Source organism: Saccostrea echinata, unplaced genomic scaffold, assembly GCF_033153115.1.
Source record: "Saccostrea echinata isolate AGI-Se365-2 ecotype Australia unplaced genomic scaffold, CSIRO_AGI_Sech_v1 ptg000040l, whole genome shotgun sequence".
Lineage (NCBI taxonomy): Eukaryota > Metazoa > Mollusca > Bivalvia > Ostreida > Ostreidae > Saccostrea > Saccostrea echinata.
The window spans coordinates 476,790-502,008 of NW_026889789.1; the positions used below are offsets into that span (position 1 = coordinate 476,790).

Consider the following 25,219-nt stretch of genomic DNA (forward strand, 5'->3'; position numbering starts at 1 on the left):
TTTACCAAGTGCACTGATTGTCTAAAGATATCATAAAAAAACTTCAGAGTATAAGTCCACATAATCTTTGACCTCCATTGAAAAAAAATACATCGAACAGTTAAATCAAAACGTGTCTTTTGAATTTGAGCAGCAGAGTTTCAATTACTAGCCCATATGTCACATCTTTGTGAGCTCCTGACAATGTACTTTGAAATTTGATAATATGCAGTCACCACACAAATTGAAATTTAAATACCATGAAAATACAACGGGATCGTTTTTCCAAAATGGATCGCACTTCAAAAAAGTTGTAGAATGACAATTGCAGTAAAGATGGACCAAAATCAATCTGGAGGAATAATTTCTAATAATTTCAGTTTCATTATAATAATTCGTTATAGCTTTTAGGAATGGGGAGTCATGTTTTTGTTTAATTGTCATGTTTTATATTTAATTGTTATTCTATCGAAGTCTATTTTCTAGCTCACCTCAAAGAAGTTTGGAGAGAGTTTACATGTATGTAATACCTTCGGCGTCCAATGTTAACGTTTTTGGAGCAGATTTCTTTTCATGTACTTCTATGCCCTATTTTCATCAGAGATGCATGGACGATGCTTCTAGTATGTTTCATTTTACCAGTCAAAGGTTTTAAATTATCTGGTCCTTCGACGTATTTGGCTCCAGTCTTTGGCACCCCCCTTTTTCAGTTTTTTTTAAGAAGATTTTTTAACTATTTCGGATTTCAAACGTTTTGGTATGTTTGTTTGTATGTTGTTTAACGTCCCTCTCGAGAATTTTTCACTCATTTGGAGATGCCACTACTTGCTAGTGGAGAGCTGTAAATTTTGTCCTATACTCGGCAGTTACGCCATTGAGCAGTGAGGGATCTTTTTCGTGACAGCACTTACTGAAACACGGGACCTCGGTTTATACGGTCTCATCCGAAGGACCAGTCTCCACGTCCCACAGTGGGATTCGAACCCGCGACATAAGGATCAACTCCTTACTCAGTGACTCTAGATCAGATGCTCTAACCACTGCGCCACGCGGGCTATTTCGGTATGAGCATCACTGAAGAGAAATAATTTGTCGAAGTGCACAACTGGTGCATCAATATTTATTTATATTAACAAGATTAACATTATGACCCCTGGTTGGGTCGAGGCCTCTGCTGGTGGACTGTTAGTCTCCGAGGGTCTCTACAGTCCAGTAGATAAGTACTTTGGTACTAGCTTGAAAGTACGGATAAACATGTATATGTTATTGTTGTGGTTGAATTAAGAAATTTATTTCAAAATTCAGGATTATGTCCCTCATGCATACAGTACCAACCAGACCCAACCTGACACCCAAGCAGTTCCAGAAAGCTGTCTCCGGGACTGCTTTGGGACTGCTCTGGGACTGCTGTGGGACTGCTATGGGATTGCTCTGGGACTGCTCTAGAAAGCAGACCCAGCAGTCCCTGGGACTGCTTTCTGGGGCTGCTTTGTTCACTCATGAGTGAAAAAGGTTTTGAGTGACATGATAGCTCTGCCCCTTGTGTATTCTGAATTTGCAACTCCCTGTATTGTTTTGTTTACTTTCTGAAGAGAGGTGTTTAAGATAAAACAAATTTTAAAAACAAGTATTTCTTACAAAAATTAAATAAGTAGAGATAGTTAAACATGTAATTACTCAATGTCTTCAGGGGCTGTAAATTTACACAATTGTGGTCAAGAATTAATTTTTAATTTTTTTTTTTAAAAAAGTAGTTAAAAGGGAAGTCAAAAGATGATTTTTATCCCTTAAAATTTAATTTCAATACAGGTGTTTGAAAAAAAAAAATATTCAAGGTCTATTTTTAATAAATTAATGCTGTCAAATTATGTACTCAAAGTTTGCATTAGCACTATTTTAAAATCAAACTTGTCATTTCAGTCAGATATTCAGAGGGACGTACTGTGTTGGATTTTTTTCTTAATTGAAAAAGCTAATACCATGCTTAAAAAAGAGCATTCCATGCTATTTTTTACCGCCCTCAAAAAAACCTAATAATTTATCAAATGACCATAAAATAAAATTATTCTACCATTCTTCTGTCACGTAAACAATGTGAACAATTACTGGGGGATTTATTTATGAATTGGGTTTCAATTTATAACAAGTTATTAAAAGAGAACATTTATTAAAAAAATAAACATTTGAAAATATCGGGAATTGTGACTTATTTCTTATTTGTTTTGTTTGTGTTTACCTGGCCGATTAATAAAAAAGCAATACAATTGTATAAAATGGTGTCAACATCTGATGTTTTAATCGCCTTTGGGCATAATTAGTAGAAAGTCAATGCATGTTATTTGGGTATCTGTGTAACACATCACTGAACACGCTGGTCAACAATGACACTAAATTCAATCTACTAGTATGTTCTGCAAAAAAATCTTTGTTTCAATAATTGTGTATAAAAAAATTTTCAGGATTAATTAATTTTGAACATAATCTGAGGGTTCCATTTGCGCGATTTACAGATGTACACTCGAACATTTATATAATAAAACACTTAAAACTGAGAATCTATCGCTAATTAGATTGGCAAGTCATTGAAAATAATCATGACTGAAATATAATACTCGGCAATATTTAGCAAAGAATTTTTCAAAAGCTCCAATACTTAAGAAAAATGCATTCAGAGTATACATATAGTATGGGAATCGGCCTTACTCTATAAATGTAAGATCTATTTAAAGCTAATTCTGGTAGAATATAAACAATTCAAGTTTAATTTTCTATATAAAAAAAATATAAAAACCAATATCAATCACAGAAAATAAAGAAATTGATTTATTTTGTGGAAAAATTAATATACCAAATAATTGTGTTTAAATATTCATGTTTTTAATAGGTGTGAACATCTTCTGCGTTCATAATTATTATTTGTTTCTATACGCGTACTGTGATTTTCTTAACAGTTCAGAAATGACTGTCATGTAAGAATTGTAAATATTTGTTGATACTACTCAGAAATAAATGGATCATCAATTTCAACTGCCTATTTAATTACATTGTTTATTGGTAATCTCATTCTGAGTAAGTTCCGCCCATTAAATTAATTAACCCCGCCCACTGGGACTGATGGCACTGCTTTCTGGGACCACTGGGACTGCTGTGGGACCGCTGTGGGATTGCTTTGTGTCAGGTTGGGTCTGGTTAGTACTGTAGCGCTGATCCTTTGACGTATTTGGCTCCAGTTTTTGGCAACCCCCCCCCCCCCCCCTTTTTCACCTTTTCAAAAAAATTTTTTTGACTATTTTGGATTTCCAACGTTTCGGTGTGAGCGTCACTAAAGAGACATACTTTGTCGAAATGCGCATCTGGTGCATCAAAATTGGTACCGTAGAAGATTAACATTATGACCACTGGATACACACTACCAGGCTTGCTTCGATTGCTGGATCTGACCTACATTTTCCGGCATGTGACTGGGTTAAGTTTTTAGAGCAGGTTCATTTTAAAGTAACTATAAGCCCTATCTTAACCAAACTTGAATGGATGATAATCTAAGGACGCACACTACTGAAGTTGCTTCGGATGCTAGATCTGGCCTACATTTTCTGGATGAGTGACCAAGTAAAAGTTTTTTTTTAGAGCTGGTTCATTTTATGTGACTATAAGCCCATGCTATGCATCTTTGCATTGAAAATACATTTTTTTTTTTATTGATGCACACTACCAGAGTTGCTTTGGATATTGGATTTTCCAGAGTGACCAAATTAAAGTTTTTGGTGCAGGTCCATTACCAAGAAACTACATGCCCTAAATGAGCCGATCATGCAGCAAGGGATGCACACTATCTGAGTTGCTTCAAATGCTGGATTTTACCTACATTTTCCAGATGAGTGACCAGCTTTTTTTGGAGCAGACTTATTACAATTTAACTTCAAGCCCTATAAGACCAAAATTGCATAATTGTTACATGTTAGATAAACATTACTAGATTATTAGTTTAGTGTGGTGTGGGACTATGCCTTACTTCAAGATTACATTCGTTGAGATGAGCTATGGAATCTCTGATAACTTATGTTTTTTTTTAATGTAGACTTGAAGAACTATGATACTTGTGGCAAATAAATAGCTGACCACTCTAAGATTTATTTACATCTTTAATGATGCTATAAAGCAGGCGACACAAGCTTTACTTGGGACGCTCAAGTTTTTTGTTTTTTTTTTTTAAGTAAAGGTAGATAAATTAAATCTTATCTCAGTTAGATTTTGCATCAGTTTTGACAGTGTTGGCTTCTTAGTTTTATGTACCTTTTATCAGTCAGTGCTGCATGCACATGTATGTGCAGACTATACATAGTTTGTGCATTGTCACTTATAGATTGCAAGTATATTTTTGTTTTTTATTAGATCAATGAACTGCATTTTCCAAATACTGTTAATATGTTTTGAATTTTTCTTTTTGCATGTACTTTTTATGTAAAAGACTTCAAAGAAGGGTGGAAAACTTAGGGTTTGAAACAGTTTTAACGACATTATTTTTTTCCTATGTGCTATTTACTTGCTCTAAAGTAGCCGATATTGTCAGTATTACAACATTGTATTATAATCATTATTTATTTTAACTATCATTTTAATTACTCATAAAAGCTATTGGTGTCTGATTTTGTCCGTGCCATCGTCTTTGGTAACTATTGAACATCTATAGCTTCTTCGCTGAAATAGACAAATGCAATAAGTTTCAATCGAATTAACCCGACGTTACTTATTTATTTTTTTTTTAAATATACCCCTACCTAATAATTCACAAGGTACGCATCGCGGCCATCTTGAATTTTTCTAGGTCGGTCACATAAACTTGCACAGTACAGTGCAAACAGAAGGGCACATCACACTTGCAAATATTGAAAATCTCTCGTCGAACTCGAATCTACAGCTCAATAATCCGGGAAATCGCTAAAGGGGGCCGGAAGTTTACATCAATATGCTAATGAGGGTAGGGTGGTAATTTATTTTTTTTATATATATATATATATATATATATATATATATATATATATATATATATATATATATATATATATATATATATCATATTTAAGTTTGATGAGATAATGGCCTCAGGGGGATGCAGCAGCAATAGGGGACCTTTCTTTCTTTGGAATATACGAAAAAAGTCTCTTAAAACCTCGATTTCCAGAACAGCAGAGCTACGATTAGTCATGAATGTGCAGTCATCCTCAAGTTCGTATTCAATGTTGTTAAAATATGGACCATTCGTTTAAGATGTTTTTTGTCACAAACTATGGCCTTAGGGTCTCTGTAAGGGACCAAAATTTTCACTGTAATGAATAAATGTAAACACAAATATAAGAGGAAAAAATCTTAAGTTCGGATTCAAGTTTGTAAACTTCAGGGTCCCTGGTACTCGACAGAGGCTTAGTAGGAGTCAAAAATTTACATTTTAACATGTGTATAGGTATTTTTTTATAAAATGATTGTAGCAGGGTGACACTAAATGATATAAATATGAATTATCCATTCATTCCTAACTCATGATTCCTAAATCTGATAGATTTAAGCTTGTGTGAATTAAGGACACCGGGTGTTTTGGAGGGACTAATGTCATGGATAAGATTCAATATTTTTATGAAAGGGAATGTCTTTAAAAATTTCTTTAAAAGGTCATTTAGTCAAATATTCTTCAAAATCCCCATGTGCTCTGGATTCACAGATGGTTTAGCCATGACGTCTTGATGCTAGGATTGAGCCATAGAATTGGTAATATTTTTCATGGGTATTTAAAATAATCAAATCTGACAAATATCTGATGAAGAACAACAGGGCTAAGGAGACTCGGGCATTATGGCCAATGGGTTTCTCATAGGGGGATGTGACTAAATTTTCTCTTTATAAATTATTGTTTGTGCTTGGAGGTTGATTAATAAAATTGATAAAAGTAATAAACATTTCATGCATACAAAGATTCTTTTTAGCTCATCTCTACTTTACCCCAATCGTCGGCGTCCATGTTAAAGGTTTTACGAAAAAGTCCATTCCAATGTAACTATAAGCCCTATCTGGATCAAACTTCCATGGATTATGTATCTAGGGATGGACACTTCAAGATTTGCTTTGTTGTTGGATGTGACTAATATTTTAAAGAAGAGTGACCAGGTTAAAGTTTTTGTAGCAAGTCTGTTCTCTAGTAACTAGCTGGCCTTACAAGGATCTAACTTTCATGGATGATGCATCTTGGGATGAACGCTACCGGTCTTGCTCTGATCCAAATTTTCTGAATGAGTGATCAAATATAAGTTTTTGGAGTAGGTCCACAAGAAAAAAAAATGATGTGAGATTTGCCAATCTGTACTTTTAGATAACATTCGTCGTTGTGAGCTTCGTAATTTTTGATTACCTTTTTTTTTGTTTTGTCATATTTTTTAAATGATAGATGTGCGTGTAGTACTTTTCACATAAAAATCAAACTATTTTATCGGGTACAAATCTAAGTGCACATACATAAAAACTTTAGAAAGGAATCTAGATCATTCACATTGCAGGTTAAATAAAAAACAATATTTTTTTTTTTTCTGTCAAATTTATCATCACTTATTTCTCATAGTTATAACACGTTGAATTCCTAGGTACATGAATGTTATATATCTTGGTGTTCTTTGCAATATATATATATATATATATATATATATATATATATATATATATATATATATATATATATATATATATATATATATATATATATATATAAGGGATATCAATTTTATTCGGACAGATTAGTCGAATAGTCGGAGGCTTTAGACGAACGATAGTCGAATATTCGTTGAAATTTAAATTAATTTTTCATGTCATTTTTACTATTTGTCTTTTACAGACTAGTTGAACAATATTTAACCTACGCTATCACCATTATACAACGAATTTCTGAATCGTAAACATTTATATAGTACAATAAATACTGTACATTTACATTTATCCAATGCATTTGATTTCAAAATTAATATTATATTTACTGCACATTTTACCTAAATGCAGGATATCAGATGCTTGCATTTGTCCTTTCTTTTCATAAAGATAGTACATGTACATGTATCCGTTAACTGAAGCCATTTCTACGTGTCGTGTTAGTGACTTCTGACTGGTAAACAATTAAATCGTGACTCTTATAAAAACAGAGAGAGCTTGCGATAAATTTTAATTATGAGATCTTGTGCAAATAATCAATACAATCTTAAGACTGCATGATATTAATGTCAGAAAGAAAGATCATTTAATTACGCTCATAACTGTCCCCCAATTTACATGTATTTACAATTTTGTAACCGCTAGCTGTTTAATTATTCTTTATAAATAGTTGCATTACGTCAGATCTTATGGAATTGCAGGTTGAAACTTTATAATTTGAATCTACAAAACCAAGGAATTCTTGAACGTTCTCTCCATTTAGGACGATAAGTGGTAGACAATCCTTGATAATCATGTTTTTGATAACGACATTTTTCTTTCCGGCTCTGCATTTTTTGGCTTTTTTGTAGAGAACTTACTTAAGAAAAGTTCCACTTGAAGACTGTGTTTACTACATGTATGTTTGACGGATTCGGCATATGATACATCATATTTAATGTTCCACTGCAGAATACAAGTACAAGTTGTTTTTCATCCTGAAATCTTTTAGAGTATTCCAAATCTGTAGATTTTGCAGGCATATTTGCCGAGCATAAATCAACATGCAAATAATTTCCTTTGAAAAGTTAAACCATACCCAAAGTTTTACTTACGAGAACATTTATCTGTATATAAATGAAATGGGCGAATCCAAGTTTATTACCTTGAATTTAAAATTACTTTCAGGTAACACATTTTTAACGAATAACCGACTAAAGAAATTTTAGTCGATAGTCGGTATGATCGAACGATAGTCGAGTACTCGAATATTCTTTGACATCCACAATATATATATATATATATATATATATATATATATAGAGAGAGAGAGAGAGAGAGAGAGAGAGAGAGAGAGAGAGAGAAATGTTAACACTACATATATTGTAAAATACACAATGATTGCAAGTACTTGTTTTTGCTGTTGTACATGTACAATCAATGTATTACTTTGCTTTAGCAAAATACAGTAAACCTGTTCTAATTGTTTGTCTCTTTTTGTTTTCTTTTTTTGTAAAAGACACCAGAGAACGGTAAAAAAGTGCACGTTTAAAACAGTTTTACCAGGGCAGTTTGTCTCATTCCTTATGTTTCATGTATGTATTGATACAGCAGTAGTGACGATAGAGTCATTATTACAATCAGTGTATTATCATCTAGGCCGCTTTTTTTAAATCAGTTTTTTTTTCAAGGTAGAAAAACCAAAACTTTCAAGACTTTGAAAAATAAAATTTTGGAATTTTTCTTAAATACTGAACCACGAAAATTTGTTTGATAATTCCTATTGTTTATGATGCGTGTTCAGTGTGCCACATGATAAAATCCAGCTACCAAAATATAATTGGTATGTGATTTTTAATACCTAGAAAACTAAAATTAAATAATGAAACCATAATTAATACTTATATGCACACATTGAATCTCATCCACAGTAGTTACACTCCATCGTACATAACACATTAAGTTGATATCAAAGACGCTTCTTCGGTTATCCTTGACTATATTTGGAATGTAAAAACGGTTATGAAATCAGGTCAAGTAATGCACCAAACTATGATATTTACTGGGAAAATCGGGATAAATTTAAATTAGATTCGAAAGTTGATTTTTTATGTGTGGGGATAATTCTGAGTGCGTGTCTTGAGTTAATTGTTTTTTTCTACCTCCTGACCCAATTTATGGGGGGAAAACAATGAAAAACAATTAGTAAAAGAGTGACCTTATTTATCATTTGAGTCACTCATGAGGCTTAACCATTTCCGTCCATCTCCATGCGTTGTTTGTACACTTTAGAACATCCCAAGCATTTTCTCTGAAATGTACAACTATGATAAGTTTTGATACAAAACATATATAGATGACATCATAACCGTATAATAAGGCCTGTGACATATTTTTGTCAGAAGCCGGCTTTTGTTCAGAAATTGGTTTTACATAAAACATGTTTTTGTTTGTTGGTTGGTTGTTTAACGTCCCTCTCGAGAATTTTTCACTCATGTGGAGACGCCACCACTTGCCGGTGGAGGGCTGCAAATTTTTTACCTATACTCGGCACTCAGGGCCATTGAGCAGCGAGGGATCTTTTTCGTGCCAGCACCTACTGTGACACGGGAACTCGAATAATACGGTCCCATCCGAAGGACCGGTCTCCACGTCCCACAGTGGGATTCGAACCCGCGACGTAAAGATCAACTCCTTACTCTGCGACTCTAGAGCAGACGCTCTAACTACTGCGCCACGCGGGCAATAACATGTTTTGGAGTATGAGTCAATAAGAAATATTAGGACCATATGCAAGTATTTATTGCTACTCATATAAAGAGAAGAATATGTCTTCCAGTGTGTTATGAAGTTAGTTATTTTACAATATCCATATACGAAACTACTGAGTCAGACTCTGCGCTTTCTTTTATTCGAGTTCAGTAGTCTGTAGTGCTGCTACATGTATTACTTAAAGTTGACAATTCTATCATATCCTATTGTGAATCCTATATCCTGAATCCTATCATATCTATCATAATGATAGGGCTTTCGCTTCATGATCGGGAAACCCAGACTCTATTCTCGTTCCCCTCGCTGCGCCAAACATAGGTAGTGCTATTTCTTCGCCAAGCACCCGTCATTTAAAGTGAAAGTCAAAGGACTTATGAGACTTTAAAAACCGAGACCCCATGTCATGGTAGGCGTTGGCACGATATAGAGAACAGTCAAGGTTCAATGGTCAGAGTAATAATCATCTGTACTTAATATTCGGGACCAATTCTTCCCTATCCTATCCCATCCTATCGGGTATATAAAAATTTGGAATCGGTTTATATTTAACGAAATTGTACAATGTAATCTCAATCTAAATGTAAAAATTCTTTATTAGAAATACAGCAAATTTACAATTATTAAAAAATTTAAGGTTATACTTCGATATAATTAAGTTTACTTTCTATTTAAAATCTAGAAATGACTTACAGATTGCAATATACTCTTTATTATTATGAGAATTAAAATAATGTGTGAGGATAAAAAATTAAGAAAGCCTTAACTGACTTTTTGGGTCTTGTTAGAATTCATCAAATCCATGAATCAATGTTATTTTCATTCTTACGTAGTTCTTTAAAATTACAAATGTATATGTACTCATGTTTCTCTCTGTTATGACTGACTACCAAAACGCATTCCATCCAAAATCATACACAAGGAAACGTTTTCCTCTTTTTCTTTAACATTTTTAATTTAAAAAGAAAACTTTGATACTAATGATACTCTCAAAAACATGTTGGAAATAACGCATTTCTGATTTACGCAAAATATTTAAATCTTGCGTAAAGTATACATGTTAATTCTCAATTTTTAAACATGGTTTGCATATAATACGAAGCACGAACATCTACTGAAATCGTTATATAGTCACAATTCTTGTCCTAATAAGTAATTAAAATAATTATGACTTGTATTTATTTTGTTTTGTGAGGATAATTCTGAAAAAAGTCATTTTTGAATTTGATTACGTGGATGATATAGGATAGGATAGGGTAGGATTGGTCTTCTCATTGCTCTATCGTAAGTCATCATTTCTCAATTTTATATCCAGAATCTTTTAATCTATTCAATGTCATCCCATGTCAATTTTAAGGACAGTAGCACTGTATATCGAGTCTTAAAATGAATATTGCTATATTGATAGCGAAGTCGTTAAATCAGCAATGTAACAAGAACGATACAGTTATAAATCCCTGTGTTTAAAATAGGGTCTTCTGTTGGGACTTGTATACATCATTGAAAATCATTTTCCTCATAACGGTGTAGCAGACATACTGTTAACAGCCAATGTTTTGTCTACCAATCTTGGAAAATTCATGTCCCCCTTGGTTCAGGCCTCGGAGTGGGGCGGAATAAGTGATGTTGAAAATTGTCAATGTGCCTTTGTAAAGTTTCATTTTTTAAGCCTTGCCATGAATACTAGTATAGCAGGGGCATGTAGTATTTGTCATGTCCATCTTCAGTCTTTTTGTCGTTCCATCGTTCTGTCTTTCCATCTGCAAGTCCGTCACACAAAGTGTTTTTCTCAGATTAAATTGTGTTTTTCCCCAAAATTCATACACCGATACATACTGACGAAGGCTATTCAACTTTGGCATAATTCTGACCGTCAGCTTATTTTGTGCTTAGCTCAGTTTTAAGAAGCTATTCAAGATAATCTTATCAAAACTCATACACATTTTTTCATGTTGCATTTATCTTACAAAAAGAAGCCGTACAAGATTATTTTGAACAAACTCGAAAAAAAAATACAAATTCATTAGAAGAAAAGATACAGTGTCTGACGTTTTTCATACTTCTTGTTAGGCCATTATTTACAAAATGAAATTTCCACGGATATTTTCCGTATGCCCAATTGAACAATGAACAATGAACATGCACACGGCGGGTGTGACCGGTCGACAGGGGATGCTTACTCTTCCATTACACCTGACCCCACCTCTGAGCGATATTTTTTAGAGGTCCATGTTTGCGTTGCTCCCGATTTGTATTGTTTCAATGGACTTTTGAGCTTGACTGCTGTTTGTTATTTTTATATTTCATTACATAAATTCACCATAAAAACCAAGTCTTAATCATGTAAACGTCTTGACATATGTGTTCTAGACCGACTATTAGCAAAACAATGACCATTCTTGCTCTTTCAATAATTATAACATTAAATATAAAAATAAGAACAGTAACCATGGTCGAAGTCTAATCAAACAATGTTTTATCCTAGCAAAGACTTCTGTAAACAAAGGCGAGATAAGGTGCCGCGGAGGAGTGTTCATCCTCTGTCGACCTGTCATACCAGCTGTGTGCTCTTTGTCATTTGGGTAAAGGGAAAATCTGTAGACAATTCAGTGTGAAAATAATGTCTAATCAATTCATATGAAGGACTTCAGTCAACATTTGACGATAGACTGTAAATGCAAACTTAGTCATTGTCCTGTCGAAATCATTTGCGAATGTTGACTATAAACGGGATTCTTGATATCCTTGTATTATCAACTTTTCAATAGCTTTCCTCTATTTAGAACTTTATCGTACTTGGAACATGCTATTGCTAATCGATTCAAATGAGACATAAGGCTCAAAGAGATGATGCTATGGCCGTTTGTGCGGTGTGCGTAAACTTTTTAGAATATGGGCCATATCTCAAGAACCTCTTGGCAAATTTTTTTCAAATTTGTCACAACGTATCTTGGACCAAGGACTCTCGTTTACACTAAAACAAGGGGTGTGACCCTTAAACAAGGGGAGATAAATATGAAAAGCATAAGTACTGGTTGCTAAAAAATCTTCTTCTCAAGAACTACTGGGCAGATTATCACCAAACTTACATACAAGGGTGAGGACATGTTGTAGATTACAATTTGTGCAAGGCATTACCCTGGGGCAAAGGGTGTGGTCCCAAGGTAACTACGAAGTTGACCAAAAATTACATTTTTGTTAAATCTTTGATATTTTGCTTACTATAGGGAAGAAGATCATCAAATCTTGTCAGTTGATGCATCTTAGGAACTCATATCATGTTCGATTTCAGGAAAGCAACAGCACTTTTCAAGTTAAGGAATATTTCCTTTATGTATATCCAAGAATATTTCCTTTATGTATATCTAAGAAATATTCAAGATCTTCAAGTGTATGCCCTTGCGAAAAGACGATCTAATGAGGCACAACGATATCGATTTTAAAAATGCCAACCCTGTACCTAAAAACACGATAGAATTAATTAAATACATTCTCTCGATAACTATTGAATAATCTCACTAAACAAAAGTTTCACTTTGGTATACATGGTTAATCTTACATTTGTAAGTAATACTCTGTTTAATAATAAAATGCGATTTCACTGTGAAAAAAAAAAAAATTCTTCGTTAAACAATGATAAAGCTACATACTGTAGATTCCTTTTTTTACGCGAGTACTTAATATCGCGAAATGACCCAAGGACGTCAAATGTCGAGAACAATAATTCGCGAATCGGTGATTTATCTAGAGATTTTACATACATAAAAGCACCATAAAATGAAAGCGAATAATTTTTTTTCGCGAGTGGTGCTTCTCGCATAATTACACGATAATTTTTTCCTCGCGTATATTTAGGAATCTACCGTATATAAGAAGTAAAAACCTGCGCGTGTTATTCTCGATGTTATTGCCGAAAAAAGGCAAATATTTGTTATGCTGTCAGTAAAGAATCAATCAAATCGAATGCAGTGTTGGGAAAATGTAAAATCCAGTCAACTTCAAAATAATATGTTTAACATTTTGTGTTCTTCTTTGTGATACACTGAGCTAAATGCACTGTCTGAAATTTTCTTAACCACGGCAACACAAATGACAGGTGTTTTATAGCTCACCTAAGGGAGTTTTTCTGATCGAAATTTGTCAGTCGTCTGTCGTTGCTGCCGTTTTTGGTGTTGTTGTTGTCGTCGTTGTTATGTATTTGCACATTTTCATCTTCTTCTCAAGAACCACTAATTCAATTTCAACCAAGCTTTACACAGTGTATCCTTGGGTGAAGGCGATTCAAGTTTATTCAAATGAAGGGACAAACCATCTTTCAAGGGGAGATAATAAAAAAAAAAAATGAGAATTTTATGGCGTTATTTTAAACATCTTCTTCTTAGGAACCACTGGAGAAGAAAGAATAAAACGTGTGAAATCTTTATTACATAGTGTAAATTTACGTTTGTTCAAATCATGACCCTCGGGTGTAGGGTGTGGGTACAATGGGCGACCGGAGCTTTACATAAGAGTACATAGGAATCTTTAAAAAAAATTCTACTAAAAATAACAGATCTGTGATTAGTCATATTGATATGGAAGCATCCTCAGGTAACGTTGATTTAAGTTTGTTCAAATCATAACCCCGGGGGAAAGGTAGGACAACAGAGCGAAAAGAACGTCAAGAAAATCTTGAAAAATCTCTTTCTTTAGAACAGCAATGCCATGATTATTCATCCCAATAGGGAAGCATCCTTAAGAAAAGTATATTCAATTTTGTTCAATTCATAATCGCTGGGGATAGGTTGCAGTCAATAAATGCGATCAAAAATTTGACAGAGGATTGCAAAGGATTTTTTTTTAAATCTCAAGAACAAATAGAGTCATGATCAGTCATATTTATATGGAAGCATCTTCAGATATTGTCAATTCTAGTTTAAATGAATCATTCAGTCAACTGAATGGTGACTGAAAAGTCTGGAAAGGTCACTAAATTGCAGAGCCCTGTCATTCAGTCACCTCCAAATAGGCGTTTAGTCACCCTTCTATTCACTGAATGCCAGAGTTTTATCCTCTGTAGGGTTAGGCCACAATGGGCGATCAGATTTACTTAGAAATACATAAGAAAATCTTTAAAGTCTTTTTCACAAGAAAGTAAAGACATGCTTAATCTTACATGTATTTAAATGGATGCATCCTCAGACAGTGTAGATTTAAATTCGTACAAATCATGACACTTAGGGGTAGGGTGGGGTCGCAATTGGTGATCAAAGTTTTAAATAGGAATGCATAGGGAAAATCTTAAAATTTTTCTTCTCAATTATTCATATTACTAGAAAACATCCTCAGGTTTTGTAAATTCAATTTGTTCAAATCGTGACCCCCGGGAATAGGGTTGGGCCACAATCAGTGAGTTTTACATAGGAATATATTGGTGAAAAAATATGCTCATGAAGAAAAGCAGGGCCATATTAATTCAGGTGAACGTGTGGTCCATCGGTTTCTTGTTTTTATTTCTGGCTCTCTTGCAAAAATACAAAGATCATTGAATGCTTTGTAAGCAAGTTTGTATATACAATCTTTCAGATAGCTCTTAGGAAAAAAAACAAAGTGGCTGGAGAATTAGGTCACTTTTTTTAAAAGAAAGAATTAACATGACTGCTGAATGTTTTCTTTAGTGAGTAAAACTGTTTTACATAATATTGAATCATTTTTAATTAAGGTCAGACGATACGTTCCTCAAATATCTGTCTTGTATATCTTTGTATTGTATGGAAAATATTCCAAACTCTAATTACCTTCTGATTTCTAAACTTGTTTCAAATTGTCTTTAAAAAACCGAAACACTAAAAAATGTGATATTGGCAAATTAAGTTCTTTCCAAAAGGATTTTATAGGAAATAACATCCTCTGTATCTTGCACAAATGCCTGGTAAGGTACCTCAATTTTTTTGCGAGTAAACATGTTAAAGTAGCAATACTCCAATGACAAATTCTTAGAAAAAATTATATATTATTGAGGAACGTATCGTCTGTCCTTAAACATGTTTTACTTTTTAGGTACAATGTACAAGTATCATTAAAATCAAAGATTTAACAAACAATTGTAATGGACTATGGTATTAAAACACAAAGTACATATATAATACGATATGTAATACGAAAAAAAAGTTTGAAAAAAAAAACCACCCGGCCATGCGTCGGTTATAAACTCAATTAGGTTGAAGGAAATATTATTTGAACGTTTTCATACATCGAATTGTTTTCAGGAAATGCTACAGTTGTTTCAATCAGTTCACGAGTATTGAATGTATTAAATTTCCGATCATAAATGCAAACAACTACGTAAGTAAATATCATTATTATGTCCACAAAACCAACAACCTCTATAAGAATCAGGACTATATCGTTTGTACTGAAAAGATCCTTTGTCGTGAATATCCCTGTTGTCGGGTTGGTGTGGTTTTCCACTACTGTAGTAATGTTCAAAGATAGTGTTGCTTCCGTTTCTACGGGAAAAAGAGCGCAAACATAGTATTGTTTATCTATAATTGTATATATATTTTTCATTTGAACAAATTGAAACTTGTAATCAAAATAAGCGAAATGTCTTTCTATGAAGAATTAAATATAAGATCTAATGGGAGAAAATCAGCGTTAACAGGTGGAGAAAAATGGTTCCTTTGGTTTGAAAGTATAAAAAGATAGGAGAACGGTACTTGGTCCTTCATCACAAATTGGAGATTAGGTTATACATGTACAACTCATAAAGACGATACATACTACATGTATTTACATTGCCAATATAAAACATCGATCTACCTGTTGATACATCTGGACAACCTCGAGAGATATCACACCATTCTTTCTCACATTTACATTCTTTTTGACATTTTTCTCCATAGTATGGGTATGGGCAGGCTTGTGAACAGTTGATTCCACCATATCCCGCTAAGCATTCTAAAATAATGAAATTCTTTTTTTTACAATGGAGAAAATTAAACTTCTGAGGATAACTCCTTTGAGAGAATTTTGATGAATGTTGTCTCATTATGCCTTAATGTCCATTAAAACTAGTACTTAAACTAAAATAGAAGCATTGCCTGTTAATTAACAGTTAGTCATAGAATATCCTTTATACAACTAAACAGATTGATTTGTTAAAGTAAATGTAATTTCAATTAACTCAAAGATTAATTACTTTTCATTTATAATAAATGGAAATGCAAATTTAAGAGATATTCTCTGTAACCACTTTAAATTCGCAAAGCAAAGTCACCGATTTTGATGGAAATTGTTCCCCCAATCATATATCAAATCAAATTTGGTGCTGTGTGTCTAAGTTGCCATAGTAACAGGCGGAAAAGTTTGAAAACTTGAGATTGTTGGTTACTTTAAATTTTCATTGAGCCCTAAAAAGAGTGAAAACTATAAACAAACTATTCTCTCGAAAATTTGACACCTTGTTGCCACTTATGCTATAAAGAAACTATTCTTAATATATCTTCAAGTAAGTGGTAACCATGCGTACTTTTGAAATACCTTTTAAATGCTAAAAACTGCTGAGAAACGCTCAATATTCATTAATGATAAGGTGTTACATGATCAAACTCTATCAGCAACTCAAGAAATATGTCACGGAGGTGACCAAGCAGTCATGACTTTTATGATTTTCATATTCATATCCAATCGTTGGTATAAATCCGTGATTAATAAACCGTTGTAACTCTTGTAATTCTCAATCCAAAATAAAAAGTCAGTAAATAATGCACTAATTTATTTAAATATATACATTGAGGAGGCACAGTAAAAACGAAAGATGTTACATTTATGCTAGCATATGTACTGTCTAAATCCTAGTAAAGCACTCCCGACTTCTGAACATTTCACACTTACCGTATTATATACGAATCTTAGCTCCAATAGATGATTATCTAAAACATTAGCTCCAATCTATTAATTAACTAACTCCAGCTCTACATATATCTTTATCAAATCCTTATCAAACTGTCCTAACTCTAATTTGACCTTAACTCAATACACGGCTCCCAGTTTTACGAACAATAGCTCCCTTTGCTCCTCTAATTAAAACCTCATTATTTTTGACCACACTAGACATTGCTCTACTCTTAATTACCCTAACAGGGCTTGAATAGTCTGGGCAACGCATCCTTATGTCTGTAAATCTGAACATTTAACCATAAATCACTTCTTTACTTTTAAACCTAAAATTACTACTCATCAAAAACAAATAAAAATATCTGGCCTTAAGTAATTAGATATTGGTAATATTAATCTAAAAATAACTTTCATGGTTGCCATGGTAGCACAGTGTAATCATACAAAGTTTGTTGCTAAATTTTGGATAATGTTATTATCATGAGGAGAAACATAGAAATTCACGAATTGCAAATATACATCGTTAGGACTGTGTTACACAGTTACATGCAACACAAGAAAATTGGAATCAGTTGCTATTTTGCAGTGTAATCATGAAAATAACCTACTAGTGTTTTAAAGGGATATATTTCTGCTGCTTTTGGCATTTAGTTTCCTTTTAAACAAGAAACATATCATTTGACTCATGTGCCTCGAAAAATACGGTACTTATCTGATAGAACTAAAGTTGAATATAAAACCACATGTATTGCTGTTCTTTTGATTGCGATAATTTACTCACCCGAGGAGTACAATATTCACTTCAATTTTGTACTCCGAAGGTGGCTAAATCATCGTATCCTCCCAAAAAGCAATAATTCTTTTATTACATGATTCAATGGTTAAATGTTACGTAAACACACACATTAAGCAATCCATCCCATCTTACTTGTTTACATTTGCTGAAATCCTAGCCAAACATAATCCGAGAAAGGGCTTAGAATAAACATAACCAGTCGCCTTAATGTTGAATTTTTATATCTTTTTATGTGAGAAATAGTAAAAATGTCAGGCACGTATATAGGATCGATTTAAAAAAAAAAGGTGATGGGGACATTATAAGAAGAAGAAATTGACAACTTACAGTGTATCTAAAAAAAATTGTTGACTAGTCCCCAGAAAGAAAAGATTCTGCCAACTGCAAATTTTATTGGGGCTCCTTTTAGGTCCCTTAATACGGGACCAGCCTTTCAATGAACATTTTTATTCTACATCAAAAGTAAAAATGTACGTTAAAAAAGTGTCGGGAGGGGGCAGACCCCCTGCCAACCCTCCTCTCGATCAACCCAGATACTATGTGCTTGAATGTTTTGTCACCTAATTGGAAGTTGGGTGCAAATGAAATACATGTTAATTATTAAAACTATTTGTACCAATCTGGAATTTTCTGATCTATTTTTAGTCCGATGTAGAAAAAAATCTTAATGCTCACCTGGAAGGTCACGCGCAGGTACATTTAATAACGTAGTATTTTTTCTACAATGTTAGATCTCAGTCAATCAGAGAGATAAGAATAATTCAATTATATAATTATATCATATATTGCTTAAATGTGATGAAGAACATAATACTGTTGCTATGGTAACCAAAAAGGAAAATGTTTGATTTTGTTAACTTTATAGCAATATATAACCATATGTTGCGGTTTCTTGCATCTAGTTAGAGGTCTTGTGATAGTCAAAATTGAAAGTCAGGGTAGTTGTTCATAAACATCAATCATAAAAGTTTTGGGAATCTACATACAATGATACATATCCAAGGAAACAAATTTTTTTCAGCATTTTTAGCTCTTCTGAGCCAAAGGCTCAAAGAGCTAATGCTATGGCCATTTGTGCGGTGTGCGTAAACTTTTTAGAATATGGGCCATAACTCAAGAACCCCTCGGCCAATTATTGTCACATTTGTCACAGGGTATCCTTGGCCCAAGGGCTCCCTTTTATACTTAAACTAGGGTTGTGACCCTTAAACAAGGGGAGATAATTAGGAAAATAGAAACAAAAATACTGGTTGCTAAAAATCTTCTTCTCAAGAACCACTGGGCAGATTATCACCAAGCTTACACAAAAGGATGAGGATATGTTATAGATTAAAATTATTCAAGGCAGTACCCTGGGGCAAAGGGCGTGGTCTCAAGGGCACTTCAAAATTGACCAAAAATTACATTTTATTAAAATCTTTGATATTTTGCTTACTATAAGGACTAGGATCATCAAATCTTGTCAGTTGATGCATCTAAGGACCTCATATCATGCTGACTCAAAAGTAGGTCAAGATGACCTACTTTTTAAATTTTGCGGCCATTCTTTTTCAAAATGATATAGAGGTATATTTTGAACAATTTTAGGCCTATGATCATCAAACTTTGTCAGTTGATGCATCTTGGGTCCTTGGAGTAGGATAACTGAACAGTAGGTCATGGTGACCTACTTTTGAAATTTTATGGCTGTATTTCATATTTTCGGGTACTATTTGGTTTAGAATCGTCAAAAATTTGTTAGTTGATGCATCTTGGGTCCAGGAAGTAGGTTGACTGGAAGTAGGTCACCGTGACCTACTTTTGAAAATTTATGGCTTTAATTAAATATTTCTGGTACTAATCGGCTTAGAATCATCAAACTTTGTCAGTTGATGTATCTTGGGTCCTGGGAGTAGTTTGACTGAAAAGTAGGTCACCGTGACCTACTTTTGAAAATTTATGGCTTTAATAAAATATTTCGGGTACTTATGGCTTAGAATCATCAAACTTTGTCAGTTGATGTATCTTGGGTCCTGGGAGTAGTTTGACTGAAAAGTAGGTCACCGTGACCTACTTTTGAAAATTTATGGCTTTAATTAAATATTTCGGGTACTAATTGGCTTAGAATCATCAAACTTAGTTGATGGGTCCTCGGAGAATGACAAGTGATAAGAAGGTCACCATGACCAACTCTCAGGTACTAGTTGGCTTAGAATCATCTTGTGTTCTCAGAGTGTGAACTGGAATTTCAAGGGTTTATCTGAATATACAGGATACTTAGAGGCTTCAAATAGAAGTGATAGGTTGTACAGTTTATCAGAAGAGCGGTTCAAGGCTCGTGGGCCTCTTGTATATATTTTTCCCGATAATTTCCATAGCAACGCCATATTTAAAGAATTCCATTTGAACTTTTTAAAATATGAAAATTATGACCACAACTATGCCTTTTAAAATTGATCACCAATTGTATAGAAAAATGCTTTTTAAAAAGATAAGATCAGATTAAAACATACAAAGGGTTAATTTGAAACCTCTTTGCGGTTTTTAAACCATGGTAACCATTGCCAACCAATAAGAAATATCTCATTTCGTTCTAGTGTATATTACAAGGATCTTTCTCTTTTATTTGGTTGTATTTCAACCTATAATTGCTTTTATTTTTGAGTGTATGACTTTATGAATACGAATGAATAAAATTATTACTTTTGAAAACTTTCCATAGTAACGTATGTAGTAGTTGATTTCCCAAATATGTTTATCATGCATTTTAGACATCAGGCCTTCAACTTTTGTTAATATTTTTGCCACTTTTTTGCATTGTTGTACGACTTTGTGAAATATTGATATTAAACGAGGTTGCTGTTGCCATTGTATTATCAAATTATTTGTCCAGAGCCTACCTCATTTTAAAAATTGTTCTAAAGTAGAACATGCTCTTGCGTATCGAATCAACGTGGAAACATTAACTCCATGTGCTTGTGATAATGGTAGAAGAGAAGTAGATGATAGAAAATTTGAAGTAATCACGTTTAACATAATTACAATTAAGTTGTCTGTTTGCCATTATTGTCTTTCCCCAGTAAAACATCCAAATATGAAGCGTATACGTATGTCAGACACTGTTGTGTGTTTTATTTTGAGTTCAATGAGATACGAGGGGTGATCAAAAAGTTCGCGAACTAATTGAATAACTTCCATAAAAAAAATGAAATTAGGATTTAGTGTTCATTATTTTTTAAAGTAGTCCTCTCCGATTTAAATGCACATCTGCCACCGTTCTGCCCATGCGCGAATCATGTGATACAGACTGTCACGTGACATGCTCCGAAGCGTTCCGTTCACAGGATGTAAAAAATTTTTCCGAGTCTTATATTTCTTACCATGCAAATTATTTTTTATAAGAAGAACGGTCAACTTGTCAAAAATGGCCAAATCTCGGTAATAGGATGGGTGGATAAGGATATCCTTTCCCGGAATGAGCATGTTGACCATCACAACCCTAGTCTTTTGTCTTGGGAACGTCGTTTATCCAATGTGGATATAAGGCATGGCGCCTTCTTTATATCATATCTGATATGATTAAAGTCTAAAGTAAACAATATTTTAGGAATTTAATAACTGTATTATTGTTAAGATATTCAACTATTTTTCTGATTGTAACTTAGCGGTCTTCCATATCAAATTGCTCAACTTAAGACACATCTCTTCACCAGCTTGCTTTCACTGGGCAAGAGGACAAACATCATTTTTAACCATCTCCCTTCTTTCACTAAAACAGTCAATCCAATTAATGATTGAACTCCTGGCAAGTCTTTTGCCTTTTTAAACTTTGTACAAAGTATTATATGCTACTGCCAAGGAATTTCCCAGATACACATTAAACTTTACAGCCGTTCGTTGCTTGAGTACGACGGAGTCAATAATTTTTTGTCACAAGTAACCTACCTAATGACGTCATTTTCACATTGTGACGTCACAAACATGAAGCAAATCATTACATAAAACTGCTATATATAGAACACATGTATGACTATATGTGTGCCAAATTTCATTTTGATTTGAATTGTGGTTTTGAAAATATAGAGATAGAACTTTTTGATCACCCCTCGTATATCGAATCAACGAAGGTATGAAAATGAATATTGTTAATCGAGAAAACATCGTTGATATATCTTAATGTAGAAGTGAAGGTCTAAGCGAAAGAAATCTTTCCATTTCGGCGTTTCTGAATTAGTTTTGCTTCATATGAATACAAAAAACAGGTCTTCTAATAACAGGGTACATTTAGTACCGATGTGTTTTCGAAAGATTGTTGGAAGACCTGATCTCCAAAAATTATATCTGAGATATAGTGAATGAGAAACCTAAACATCTTTTAAATATAACCCTGAGGATAATTGTGTTGGGGTCAGAATGTTCTGTAACAAAATAATTTTGCAGATGACCTTTGACAAGGTATGCAAAGTTACCAGTTCAATTTTTATTGACTAAGCAGTTGTCTTTGATGTCAAAAAGTCTGGTCTTTAATATATCGCGAGGAATGGAAGTGTTGTAAAGTCATACGTTATGATGATGTTTATTTTGGTAAAATTTGATGATTTCACATTTTTAAAAGTTCCCTGGAGTTTTTAAGTATCCACATCTGATTAACAACATTTCTCGAATAAATTATGAAATACTTCTAAGGTCTCTTCTTAGCCAAAGTCGTTTAAATATGAAGCCAGCTTTTTTAGGTACACATACAGAAGTTATTTAATATTTATAATCGAGACACACTTTTCATGAAAGTTGGTCATTCTTGTATAAAATATTTAATTATTCAAATATACGCAATTTTTGAAAGTAACCCTTTGGCGTAAGTAGGCAAAAATAAAGATATCATTAATAAAGAGGTTTATCAGTATTCTTCTTGTATTAATTTACCTAAATTTACCTAAGAGCTTAAGGAAGGATTCTTCTCATATTTCTTTTATTTAAAGATTAATGAAATTTTCATAGATTCAAGAAGACAATATCACTAAGTGATGGTATCAATTAGATTAAATTTGACCGTTTTATTTTCGAAGCAAGATTAGGTCAAGGTCACTATCTTTTTCCTTGACATTAAGAATAAAATCTTACTGATGCCAATCATGTGGGGCCTACTTCTATTTCAAAAGATAAAGTGGTTTTCGTTATGCATTAAAAGATGTTACCTTATAGGGACCATCAGATGATACTATCAAATTGACATAGATAATCTTACTGATAAAGTTATTTGCTAGTTCGAAATTCCTCTATTTTTCTTAAATTTTAAGGGAATAGGATTAATTATTTCATGGATATGCTTCGTACATTGACATTTTTCTTATTTTTACATATAGTAATGTAGTCATATAAAGATGCAAAATGATACAAAAAAAGTTTTGACCGTCTACTTAGAGAGAAAAAAAATACTATTTACTGATTTATTTGCTCAAATCTTGCTTAGATTCGAAACTTTCAAAAGCTAACAAGACTGTAGTTTGTTTGGAAAACCATATATATTTTAATAAGCTTTAGTCAATTAGTATTTATTTTAGTTACAATAAAAATTCTCTAAGTCTTTGAATGTTTAAAAAAAATGAATTGAAATCATTGTTCTGTATTAATTTTCAGAAGCGGAAAAGGAGATATTTTTCATACGCCGTCGTTCCGCCAAAAATATGGTCCCTGGTAGATTTCAATCCTTGTGTACCACTTTCATTTAAAATTTTACAATAATGAGGAGGAAAGAAAAATGTGATCTTTTAAATCCCTTCCATCTAAATATATATAAAACATATAAGCAAATATACTTTGAATATTTCAATTAGTCAGAAACCAGACAAGAATCCCTCCTTAAATAAGAAATACATAGTATGATTGTTATTTTTCGAAAAGAAAAATGTTAAATTCTATTAGAATGCGTACAGGAATTATGTATAAAATATTAAAAAGCTCTAAACAAAGAAGAACTAACATGTCATTTAAACTCTACTTAACACTTCATTAATATGTACTGGGATGCTTTTGTTAGCTTAGTCTCTCATTACTCATTCACTTTATACTTACCTTTGCATGTTTGACTTTCAACATTCCAGTAGTAATCCGGACAGCAATCTTTGAAGTATCTATGTCAAAGTATTTTATACTATTGAAATTCATGTTTTTTTTATGTATCAGAGAAAATAAATGGTATTTTGTTGAACAGAATACATATAACTTAGAGAAATGGCTTTATCACTATCGTAAATCTTAATAAATTAATTAAATTTGTAAATCAAAAATATGCACTTCGTTGAATTAAAGGCATGAATCAAAAGAAGCAGTATGGAAGCTATAGGTTCCAGGTGAAATCAAATAGTATGGTGACTGCAACATATATTTTTTTCTCAATTGGAACCCAAGAGCTTCCGTTAAATTGCCTACTTGTTAAATACTCACTCACTACAGTTCGGTGTGGTTGAACACTTTGGAGGAAAAAAAGTGACTGCAGACATTAATGAAATAAAGGTACACGATGAATAATCCATCAGAAGTGCAAATATACATATTCTATCATGGTATGTGAATGTTGGTATCACTAAACTGAATAATTTGTGTATTTATGTTATCGATTTAGCTTTTCTTCCTTCATCCGGTAATTGAGAGAAAAACTTGAAAACAAAGTTATAGATATTCAGTTTAGTGCTTAATATTTTCGAAATAAGCCGTTACATCTCCATCTGTAAATACTGGATGAAAACTTCCTTAGGGAAGATGGTTATTTATAGAAAAAACTGATTTTTTTTCTTAAAAATGTAAATTAGAGATTCATTAATTTTATTTCAATGATACTTTTACAGTAAAAATCTGAACAGAAATCATCATTTCCTTTTGCCATATAAGATAGTATAAAATTCGTACAAGCTTCACGCTGTATACGTAAAAACAAGAGTGGTTAAAAAGGCAAATAAGTGATGAACGTTATATGCTATAAAGATACACATGCTTACATACACACATTACACAAATGAAAAGAAACAATAATTATGTATTATATTTGATTTTACCTTTTTTTTATTAAATGGCAAAACTATGACAAAAAGGAAATACACCCTTTTTAGTGTACTGTTTTACAACACACTAACTGTCATTTAACATACCATTTTT

The 25,219-nt window shown here is 33.0% G+C and overlaps 1 protein-coding gene across 1 annotated transcript; it reads right to left on the reverse strand.

Moving 5' to 3' along the window:
- Positions 1–15,544: 15,544 nt before the first annotated feature.
- LOC133200430 (uncharacterized) lies at positions 15,545–24,579 on the reverse strand. Its single transcript, XM_061336228.1, has 4 exons — positions 24,512–24,579; positions 24,140–24,198; positions 16,216–16,353; positions 15,545–15,902 (listed from the first exon to the last, which is right to left on the reverse strand). The coding sequence occupies exons 1-4, from the start codon at positions 24,565–24,567 to the stop codon at positions 15,610–15,612; spliced, it is 546 nt and encodes a 181-aa protein (XP_061192212.1). The 5' UTR covers positions 24,568–24,579; the 3' UTR covers positions 15,545–15,609.
- Between the last annotated feature and the right edge of the window lie 640 nt (positions 24,580–25,219).

What these genes read in the sequence shown, in the direction of transcription:
- LOC133200430 (XM_061336228.1), bottom strand. Translation starts at nt 24,567, where the DNA reads ATGTCTGCAGTCACTTTTTTTCCTCCAAAGTGTTCAACCACACCGAAC. An exon ending in ACCACACCGAACTGTAGTGA is followed by an intron (nt 24,199 to 24,511) that starts GTGAGTATTTAA and finishes ACTTTGACATAG; the next exon opens with ATACTTCAAAGATTGCTGTC. An exon ending in TGAAAGTCAAACATGCAAAG is followed by an intron (nt 16,354 to 24,139) that starts GTAAGTATAAAG and finishes TCATTATTTTAG; the next exon opens with AATGCTTAGCGGGATATGGT.